The 11,404-nt window shown below is 45.1% G+C and overlaps 1 protein-coding gene across 1 annotated transcript in view; it reads right to left on the bottom strand.

Moving 5' to 3' along the window:
* Positions 1-3,213: 3,213 nt before the first annotated feature.
* Positions 3,214-11,404, bottom strand: part of RASAL3 (RAS protein activator like 3) — a 67,501-nt gene continuing 59,310 nt past the window's right edge. Inside the window, exons 14-19 of the mRNA XM_042447729.1 lie at positions 10,899-10,975; positions 10,202-10,490; positions 8,718-8,840; positions 5,747-5,946; positions 4,278-4,353; positions 3,214-3,754 (exon numbers count right to left, since the gene is read on the bottom strand). Of these exons, the coding sequence (XP_042303663.1) occupies positions 3,599-3,754; positions 4,278-4,353; positions 5,747-5,946; positions 8,718-8,840; positions 10,202-10,490; positions 10,899-10,975 (921 nt within the window). The 3' untranslated portion in view covers positions 3,214-3,598. The remainder of the gene's footprint in view (positions 3,755-4,277; positions 4,354-5,746; positions 5,947-8,717; positions 8,841-10,201; positions 10,491-10,898; positions 10,976-11,404) is intronic.

Genomic DNA, 11,404 nt, shown 5'->3' on the forward strand with positions numbered 1-11,404 from the left:
GGAGAATGACAGGAGGATAGACAGTTAAAGAGGAATCATAGCCTATACTTGAATGGTATGATGGGAGAAAGGAAGGACCAGAAAAAATATCAAATTAGATTCATGGCCCTTAGACTTGTTGGGAACAGGAAGTGCAATGAAAGGCAATACCTTATGATTATCCAGTTGCAGCTGGGATGGGGGCTTGAATTTAAAACTGCCTCTATCTGTACAGGTCCTTTTGTAGGGAGAGAGCAGAGAGTGCCACAATACACTTTCTCCAGTATGCAAAGGGATCTTGTAGCACTTTTGAGAAAGATAAATGTTGGTTCCATGAGCTTTCATACACTTGAGTCTAGTTTCTTCCAAATGCATCTGAGGTAATAGGCTCAAGTCTATGAAAGCTCATACTACCAACTTCTTTCTTTCCGTTAGTCTCAAAGGTGCTAAAAGATCCCTTTACACACTGATTTTCCGGACTAGCCTGGCCATGTCTTTGAATACTTTCTCCAGTTCTGGATTGAGTAGGACAGCTCATCTTACCAGTTGAAATGCACAAGTTCATACTGTCCAACTGTTTCGGTTTGAGAAGGATGGCCTAGGTTAGTTAATCTTCTTCCATGTCACTTTCTCAGCTGCTTTTAAAATGTCCTGGTTTCTTACTCTGTCCCCTGCCTACTTCAGTTGCTGAAAACTGAGCTTAAAGTACAAATATGGTTTGGAATCAACTCAATGGAAGAGAGAAGGAAAGAGAGAATGGGACAAGGTTTTGCCTTTCCCAGCAGGATCATTTCTGTCCCTTGTCCATTAAAACTCAGTACTTTAGCTATTCTAAACTCAGTACATAAAGTCCAAGGTTTCTCTGTCTAAAACAATATTTTTGTGTGTTTTTCCTTATTAATAGTGTTGCCTGGCCACACTGTTTTGGCCACGCTCTAATGTTGTTCAGTCACACATGTCCTAGTTTTCATCTCTGAAATGTTGGAGGGTATCCACTGGGTGACCTTGGGCAAGTACCTTGCTCTCAGCCTCAGGGTAAAGCAATGGCAACCCCTTGTGAACAAATCTTGCCAAGAAAACCCCATGACAGGGTTACCTTAGGGTTGCCATAAATATGGAACAACTTGAAAGCACACAACAACAATAGTAACAACAAGAAGGTTTGTTCTGGAAACCACATCAAAGCAGTTTTATTACTGGGGCATTAAAAATCAACACATTTAAGCCCATCGCAAAGAAAAGCAAGATGAGAGGGTGTAAAAATTAAAATAAATTCATTTCTCAATTTTAAATCGTCAATTCCAATTTCTGCTAAAGTAATAAAACATAACATTAAAAAACAACAACACTAGTACCGTATATACTTGTCTATAAGTCGATCTTGTGTATAAGTCAAGGTCAACTTTTGGGGCCAAAAATGTGACCTGTGGATATGTTGAGAGTCATACTTAAGGAGGCAGCCCAGCAGGGAAGAGGCTGCTGGCGATCGCTCGCCCTTCCCAGCCTGTCCCCAACTAGGCTTTCCCCCATGGAAGAATCCCTGTTGGGTAGAGACTCCAGGGCAATCGCTTGCCCTTCCAACCCTGTTCCCAACTGGGCTTTCACACACATAGGAAGCCCAGTTGGGGAGAGGCTGCAGGGCAATCGCTCGCCCTTTCCAGGCTCTCCCCAACTGGGCTGCCCCTTGTGGAGGCAGCCCAGCTGGGGAGAGACTTGGTCGAAGGACCTATTGCCCCATGCGTAAGTCTACCCAGGATTTTGGAGACTATTTTGGGGCAAAAATTTCTTGACTTATAGTCAAGTATATACAGTGTATGGTAGGATTGCTATGGCTGTAGAGAAAAAGAGCCAATGTCAGTTCAGGGAACATGATTTCACATGGCATGCCCTATAAGAGATCCCAGTTTGTGCCCCTTTTCATATAAAGAACTGGTTAGTGCTGCTGGCCAGAAAAAACAGGAGCTGATAAACTAACATTGTACAGGAGGGACCTGGTGGAAGACTCAAATCCTTCCCATGCAGACTTTCTAGGGCAACTTTTGGTCTGCCAGATGTCTTGTGATGAAGGATGATGGGAGCTTCAATTCAACATCAGGAAGACCAGGGCTTACCCACCTCTGTTCCAAGGTGTCCTATTAGCCTATATAGAACTCACTTGGGAGGCTGGAGTCTTTGGTCTAAAGAGTCAAAGTGGTGGCTCCTGGTCCAGTGCCAGTCTGTGAGCCACCAGCTGCTGTTCCATATTGAGTTTCCAGAAAATAAAGTAACAGTTGTAGCCAATGGGCACAAATATAGCACCAATTACTGGAACTCTGAGGAAAAACCCAGGTGCTGAGTTATACACAAAGCTTTGAAAACCTATTTTCAGGACTATAATTCCCAGAATCCCCTAACTAGTATGGCCACTGGCAATACTAGCTGGAAGTTCTGATAGCAGTAGTCCAGAAAAGTAACCTTTCCTAGCTCCAGGTATCCTTCATGGTAGGAGAGGTCCAAAATTGTTAGGAAGAAGCCTGATCAGAAAACACAAAATTATAAAACAGAAGGTGGAGGATGGATCTGGGTTAAAGACCAAAGGAGAAAGGTGGGTGAAAAGTCCAGAATCTGTCTGCCCAGGCCTGATTTCTCCATTATCTGTCAACGTCATTTTCTCATCCAGATTCTTAATACAGGGAGTGACTCTGCCTGAAAGAGAAACCTGAATGGAAGAAAGAGACCCTGCCTGAAAGAGAAACAGGAGTCTGGGGGACTGTTGCCAGGAGTCACAGGGAGCCTCCTTCACCCATCACTTCTGTTTGCTCCTTAGATCAGATCACTCTCTCACAGAGATAACACACTCACATGCACCTGCCATCACTGCCTGTGTTTTGAGTCTCACTTAGAATCATAGAATCATAGAGTTGGAAGAGACCACTAGGGCCATCCAGTCCAACCCCCTGCCATGCAGGAAATCCTTGCAAGACAAAAGTGCTTGGCGGGGGGGGGGGGGGGGGAAGAGAAGAATGTCATTCATCAAAGAGGAATACAAAGGTTTTCACACGGGAGGAATTTCTCTAATTTCGAATGAAAGAAAGTGGGGCCAGAACACATTTACGTGAATTCGCTAGTTCATGAATTTACGGAATTCGAATTGCATTCGAACTGACTTCCCATTGCCCGAAAATAGCTTGCCATTGCCCGAAATTGCGTGGTAGTCCATCACGTAATAAGTTAAACCCCATGATTGCGTTCGGATTGCCATTGGATTATACTTCCAATTTCCCTTGTCTGATAAACTCCAAAGAAGCCCTTGCAGGCTGAAGCACCAGAGCCATGATACAGTGAGAGGGTGCAGCCTCTCAAACAGAGGGCTTGAAGCAACAGCAACCACTTTTGGGCATTGGAAAAAGGCCAAGGAGAAAGTGCAAGGTACAGAGGACAGAAGGGCAGGTCCCAGTCAAGAGTCCCATCAGAACACTGTACACATCAGAGTCACTCTTGGAGGGCCAGAGGACTGTCAAATGGAAGGGTCACCTCTGACACCTTTAAGACAACTGGAGCTCTCCAGTTTAAGCTGACCCTTGTAAAGGCCCACAGTAGATTGGCATGTTCTGCATGTTGAGAGCCCAAGGAAGCCAGGCTAGATCTCGTCCCCATTCTGAGTTCTGTTTATCCACACCGGCCCCGAGAGCTGTCGCTGCAGTGAATTGGACGTCTTTCCTCTGTATTCTAGCATCTGGCTTACAGCATGGAGAAGCTGGTCATGTTTCCTCTCCATTCCTGATAGGTGGTGTTCCTGTGAAAGATAAGGAATTAGTTGCCTTGAGAATGAGTCGTCTAAACCCCAGTACCTTTCAGTTTTATGCGCATGCATACGTACACATACACAGAGACGAAAACACTACTGGGTGAATGGGTACCACTGAATGATCAAGGAAGCAAAAGTCTAGCCATTATCACACACCCAGAGTGTAGCTCAGCATATGAGGTCTGGGGCATAGTGGAATCAGGCGACCATTTTCCCAGGACGTTCACCAACTCATACTTCAGTACAGTGAAATGGTGTGTGTGTATTTGTGAGAAGCTGTGCATTTGTCAGAATATAAGAGAAAATATGAGCTGCCCTTTGGAGTGAGTACTTCATTCACCAACACGAGCCATTACTGTTTCTGAGTAAGTACTAATATTCTGTATACCTTGTCAAATACTCTGGGGCCTATGTTGATTATATCCCTAAAGAGGTTTCATATTTCTCCCAGCTCTCAGGTTCAGACCACTGGATTAACACAAAGCCTTCAATAGCTCTGGAGAGCCCTTACCAATTGCTTGGTCTTCTCCTCGCTTGCTAGAAGCTTCTCATGCTCTTTCTTCGAGTTGGCCTCCAGACTTGATACTCTGCAATAGAAGAGGAGCCAGCATGGTCTAGAAATGTAGATGAGTTCTGGTTTCAACCTCCCTACTCCTTGCCTAACTAGCCTTGCAACAGCCTTGGTTCACTAGCTAGCCAGCCTTGGGCATAACACATCTTTCAACCTTGGGTCACCACCTGCAAAACATCAGAAAGATTATATGGACAAAATAGACATGAAGCTCCCCTTTTTTTCAATAAAAGGCCCTGACTGTTCTGCCCCTCTAAAGTACTACTGTGACGAGACTCTGTGGCTTGCAAGGATTAGAAGTAGCGTACCACAGGCTGGGAAAGATGAGTTGCTAACAAGGGATAAACAATCAGTTAGTTCCAGTTTCTCTTACTTTCTTCATCTTAAATTTGTTACATCTCATGTCCAGATCAGTTTGTGACTTTAAAAAAAGTATGAATAAAAATTTGGATGATAATTTTGTACATATTTTTTCCTAACAGGTGCATTTTTGAAGGCACTTTGTATTCATTCTTGCAAGCTGCTTTCCTTGATATAATACTTTGTATTCCACTCTCTGCAACATATGCAACTACACCTGCAAAGGCCTGTTACAGACTGCCAAAATAAAGCTGCTTCGGGTCTCTTTGGAGGTATGCTGTATAAATGATGCATGTGTCCTAAGAATCCGGAAGCTGCACCAAAGCTGCACTCAGTGCTTAGGAATGGAGTGTGGCTTTGGCCCGACCTTCGGACTCTTAGGACCCATGCATCATTTAAATAGCATATCTCCAAAGAGACCCGAAGCAGCTTTATTTTCGCAGTCTGTAACAGGCCTATGTTTGAGAAAGATAGTTGTTTGAATGTTGGACTATGATTCTGAAGACCAGGGCTCAATTCCCCACTCAACCACAAAACCCACTAGGTGACTTTGGGCAAGTCACACTATCTCAGCCTCAGGGGAAGGCAAAGGTAAACCTCCTCTGAACAAATCCTGCCAAGAAAACCCCATAGGGTCACCAGTTGGGAACTATTTGAAAGCACACAACAACAACAACAAGTATTTGAGTTCTACCAACTGGGAAATTTAATACTGTTAAGTCCTTATTATGGAAAGTGAACAAAATACTCCCATAAGTGTATACCTGTACATGACAAAACATATGTAGTGGGGAGGGGGGCTCTTATACCTCTAATCCAAAAAATTAGAGCTCTAAGAGCCCCTCTCCCCACTAGGAAATGGGAAAAAAATTCAGCAATTCCCATCAGCTCTAGCCAGCATTGCCAGTGGCAAGGAGTATTGTGTGAGTTACTTTGCTTGCATTTGCCCACTACTGGACTCAATCCAGGACTCAGCCCAACAAGACCTGGGAGGGCTGCCTTTGGGCCCATTCCTGGACTCAGCGAGTCATGGGGCTTGGGGCTCTCACCTGTTGCTTAGCTTCACAAGGCAGCTCTCCATCTCCTCCAGCCTCTTGCACAGAATCCCTTCCCACTCCTGAAACCTTGTTTTTTCTTCCAGAAGCACTTGATTCTGTGCCATGAGACTTTCCAGCTGATCCTGAAAGAGCTTCTGCTTCTCCTTGGCTGTTGTCAGCTCTGCCTGCAGCTTTTCCATCTGCCTCCCATACTGTGGGATACGAAGGTCAACAATTAGCCAGAAGTTTTGGAGCAGTGGATTCTACTGGGTCACCCTAAACTGGGCAGGGGGCATATGGGACAGAAACATGACAAGGGCTCAGAAGCAGAAATCCCACCCCATCTAAGATAGGAAAGCAGACGCCAAAGAAGTGGAGGAGAAAAGCTGGAAAACAGCTTTGGGGTCTGTTCCATTCCAGAGAAGTGAGGGGGTCTAGATTATGATCCTTCAAGAAGTATAGTAAGGATTTTTTTTGTACCTGAGCTCACATAACTGTGCATACCCATTTAGCAATAAAGAGTCCTTTCAAGCTACACAATTATAGTGCTATGGTTCCACCTTTAACTACCAAGGCTGCATCCTATGAAGTCCTGCGGTTTGTGGTTCATTCAGAGGCACCAGAAGAGCTCCTTCGGTGAGAATGCTAAAAAACCCCTTATAGAATCACAGATTAGAAGGGACCTCAAGGACCATCCAGTTCAACTCCCTACCATGCAGGGAGATCAATCAATCAAAGCCCTCCCTGCAACAGATGGCCATCCAGCCTCTATTTAAAGTCCTCTAAAGACCTTGAAAGAAGGGGACTCCACCACCACTCTCCAATGGACCATCTTCCACTGTCAACAGCTCTTACTGTCAGGAAGATCGTCCTAATGTTGAGGTGGAATCTCTTTTTCTGGACCTTGCATCCATTGTTCCATCTTCAATATGAAATCCCTTCAAATATTTAAACAAGGCTATCATTTCACCGCTTAACCATTTCTTTTCCAGGGTAAACATACCCAGCTCCCTATATCTCTCCTCCTAGGGCATGCTTTCCAGACCCTTCAACGTTTTGGTCACCCTTCTCTGGACACGCTCCAGCTTCTCAACATCCTTTTTGAATTGTGGTGCCCAGAACTGGACATAGTATTCTAGGTGAGCCCTGACCAAGGCAGGCACTATTACTTCCCTTAATCTAGACAATGCAGCCTAGAATCACTTGGGTGTTTTTAACTGCTGCATCACACTGTTGACCCATGTTCCCTTTCACACATAGTCTCATTCAGCCAGGTGTCCCCCATCCTATATCTGTGCATTTCATTTTTCTGCCCTAAGAGTACCTTACATTTCTCCATGTTAAATTTCATTTTGTTAGCTTTGGCCCAGCTTTCTATCTATTCAGGTCATTTTGAATTTTGATCCTGTCCTCTGGGGTGTTAGCTATTCCTCCTAACTAGGTATCATCTGCAAATTTGATAAGTATGCTCCCAATTCTGTCATCCAAGTCATTGATAAAGATGTTGAATAACACTGGGCCCAGGACAGAGCCTTGTGGGACCCCACTGGTCACTTCTCTCCAGGATTAAAAGAAGCCATTGTAGAACACCCTTTGGGTTTGGCCAGTCAACCAATTACAAATCCATGTAACAGTTACCTTGTCTAGCCCACATTTCAGAAGCCTGTTTGCAAGAATATCATGGGAAACTTTGTCAAAAGCCTTATTGAAATCAAGATATACTATATCCATAGCATCCCCTTCATCTACCAAGCTGGTAATTTTATCAAAGAAAGAAACAAGATTTGTCTGGCATGACTTGTTTTCCTGTAGTTTGAATCCATTGCTCCAGGTCCTATTCTCTGGAGCAGCAGAAAACAAGCTTGCTCCATCCCTAAGTTGCTCCTCAGAGGGCTTTATGGTTTCCAGACCCTTCAGCATTTTGTTCACCCTTCTCTGGACACATTATGGCTTGTCCACATCCTTCTTGAATTGTGGTGCCCAGAATTATTATTCCAGGTAAGGGGTGACCAAAGCAGAATAAAATGTTTTGGTACCAATACCAAGCTAAGAGCTCTTTTTTTCCTCCTTCCCCCCTTAGCTGGTGTGAAGAAAAGGAGACTTCCAAGAGTCGCAGAGAGTAAAGAGACTAAGGACTTTTTCACAAGTGGACCTATGGGCTTCCATCCCAGAAATGGTTAAAGTGCTGGCATCCTGGAAAAGCAAGCCCATTTGTTAATGGTTATCACACACAGAGCACAACAAGGGGTTAAAGGCACATTACTTAGGGTCCAATGCAAATTTTGGTATCAAACGAAGGAGGACAAAACCCCACTGCTAGTTTAGAAATAGCTTGACTCCGGCTTGCATCCTTCCGAGGTCGCTAAAATGAGTACCCAGATTGTTGGGGGCAATTAACTTGCAGTTGTAAACTGCTTAGACACTGTTAGTTCAGTATGAAGCGGTATATAAATGAAGCTCTTTGTGTGTTTGTTTTCTGCACATGCTCCAAACTGTCAGTTTCACAAGTGCAGTACACTCCCACATGCTCCAGGGAGGGAAGAGAAATGGGGAGGAAAAAACTCTTTGCCCCAGAAGCCCTAGAAGCTGTGTCAGAGGAAGGCAGGATGAGGCTTCCCTTTGCAAACTCTGTAAAATCACACACAGATAGGCTTCCCATAACCCGGCTGCAACCGGGAACTTCCCGATTATGGGGGCTCGGGGCGCCTCCCGGCACGGGTGCAGCCCCAAAACCGGGAGCCCCCCAGTTGCAGCCTGGGTTGTTGCGCCCCTGGCAGGCCTCGCTGCCCTCCTCCTCCACCTCAGGGAGGCGGGGAGGAAGAAGAGGGCAGCGAGGCCTGCCTGAGGCGCAGGAGGCGAAGCTGGAGGTGGTGCCTCCCCGCGCGCCCGCGCCACCCTCCTCCTCCGCCCCCTCTCCCCCAGGCAGAATGTGAGATATGGCAGAATGCATCCAAGTGGATTGATGTATTTACTGCTCCATTACCTCTTCCAGTGGATGCACAATATACAAGCCCCTTTGTGTTGCAACCACCTCTTCCGAGTGCCGTAGCCAAGGCACAGTAGGTTTCCTAGGAAGTGATGCAGATGGGCGCAGCTTTGAATAATCCTGCAACATAAAAACATTATGGAGGGGTCAAATCAGAAATGATAAGCACGTAAGAGACCTAAGGCTCATCCCCAAGGCTTCAGTTAAGAGTACGTTTCTCAACCTGTCATAGAAAAATGGAAACGATATTTGAAAACTTTCCTTGAATCTGTGCTCACAGCTGCAGATGCATCAGCAGGGTCAGCACAAAGAGATCACACCAAATAATCAGATGTGGGGATCCTGATGTGCCCTATGGGGCTTATCAGAAGCCCCATAGCTTAGGGGCAAAATCATGCTTTGCATGTTTAAAGACTCAGGTTCAAGCCCCACCATCTCCAAATATTGCCCAGAAAAATGGCCCAGAAAAATGGAGATAGGAGAGCATTTTGACTATATGTTTTTTCTTTCTGACAAAAAGCAGAGATAGTGAAAACAGGAGATCAGATGCCACTCTCCTGCTTGTGTCTTCTTAACAGGACTGATGCAAAACCATCCCACTACTGAACATCTAACCACAATGATATATATTAAGATTGCATCCAAAGAAGTGGGTTTATAATAAGAAGCAGTTTTAAAGATGCTGCCACATTCCTCCGCCTCCTCTTTTTTATATTAGAAAAGAACATTGTAAGAGTGGCTACTCTCCTTTCATCTATGACTTCTTACCGCAAGAATAATTGCTTGGGTTATTTGTCTCTTTATTGCAAAGTTTTGCATTTAAAAACCACAGGTTTTTACTAAAGCTAAAATTCTGCAGTCAGAATAAAAAGCAAATAACTCTATACCTAAATATACTTAGATTCATTGAAATAACAGTAACTCTGGTCATGTGTCTGTCATCAGTGTTTGATCAAGCAACTGTAAAGAAGCAGTAAGAGGAATATGGAAGGGCAGGGGACTATTCTGATACGAAGAAAATTTGCAAAATGTCTCCCCTCCCTCCACTTGACGCAAAAAGTTTTGGGCTTCTGTTGGATTATTTCACCATGTATAAGAGCAAAAGGACCAGAGCTATTTTCCATTTTGCGCAAAACACAATCTTTTTTTGGGGGGAGTGGGAACTTTTGAAAATTCTTTGCAAAACCTTTCCAAAGTGAGAAAAATAACCAAAAAAATGAATAGTAACACTCATGAATCTGCACAGCAGAGAAACAACTGTTGAAATGGGTTATTTTAACCACAGTGAGATTATAATAAGCAAAGATTTATATTCCAAATCCTAAATGAAGGGTTCATTCTGACCCTATAAAAGTAATCAGGGCTGTGCAGGTTCTACTCATTTAGTCCTAGCCCAGGAGACAACTGAAGACAGGCTGAGTTTAGGCAGCTCAAAGACCAAGCCTGAATGGTTAGGAGGCCCAGTCTGGAGCCCAGATTACCTGCATAGCTTTGCTATTCTGTGGGCCAAAGATGTTAGACTCAGGGCTGCTTTCCACCATGTGCTCTGTGCTGCTTTGCTTGTGGAGACGCCGGGCCCCCTTGTTCTGAGTTGGGACACTCTGAGTGCGCTGCACTTTGCTCCTTGCTTTGGCTTGGTGCAAAGGAGCCAGTGGCTCATCCTTCCTTGGGCCCTTCTGGATGCTGGTCATGGACTGGCTCTTGATCAAAGGGTTGTGCTTGCCCAGGTCGCGTGGAGGCACAAATCCTGGCTTCTGGTTTTCTGCCTGCCTGGATGTAGGAGAGGGGAGAGGAGTCAGTAGAGAGCATAACCCTGATTCAGGACCAGAAAACAAGTGCTCCAGAGGCTTGTGTTCCACATACAATTTTGCAGCGCTTCAAAGCTCCCTTGCACCACCAGCTCTACTGCTATCGTGAAACAAGCTGCATTTCACCTTTAGAAATGATGTCTCTCTCTCTTGGGTCCTCAACAAATGAGCATGTGATGGTGACAGGACTGAGAGAGAGCCCTCCCCTGTGGATCTTTTAAGACTCTGGCAGGTTCATATAGTGAGATGCAGTCTTTCACATAGTCTAGACTTCTCAAAAATGGGCACAGCTGTCTCAGTACTGAGACATCTTCCTCAGAATCAGATGGAAAGGAGATGGAGTTGTGTGTCATCAGCAAACTGGGGATACCAAACCCCCAACATCTGGGTGATCTCTTGCAGCAGTTCCATCATATCAGCAGGCTGGCGATCGGCAGGTTTGACTGACTACAGATCACAATGCTCATATTAACCCATCCCTTAAGCAGGGACGTAGCCAAGGGGGGGTTCCATGGGGTCCGGACCCCCCTTCCATTAGATACTGTACAATGAATGGTGCGTGCCGCTGCACCACCACACCCAAGCCCCATTATAATGGTGGTGTTTATCACATGGAGGTTTTTGCAGCTCTGATCCAAAGCCACTGCGGGTCCAACGATGCAAATTCATGTGATAATGTGATGTATTACCACATGTGATTGCTTTCTATGGGGGGTCGTTCCAAGGCACATCCACAGTGAATCAAAAGTGACTCCTTATTTTGGTGAATTCGGTAACAAGCGAATTCACAAAAATTGCTTCTAAGCTCACTTCGATTTCACTCCGAATTGGTCTGGTGTGGAATACAACTTTGCTTCCATCCCAGTACACCCCCCC

This window comes from Sceloporus undulatus, chromosome 2, assembly GCF_019175285.1.
Source record: "Sceloporus undulatus isolate JIND9_A2432 ecotype Alabama chromosome 2, SceUnd_v1.1, whole genome shotgun sequence".
NCBI classification, from domain to species: domain Eukaryota; kingdom Metazoa; phylum Chordata; class Lepidosauria; order Squamata; family Phrynosomatidae; genus Sceloporus; species Sceloporus undulatus.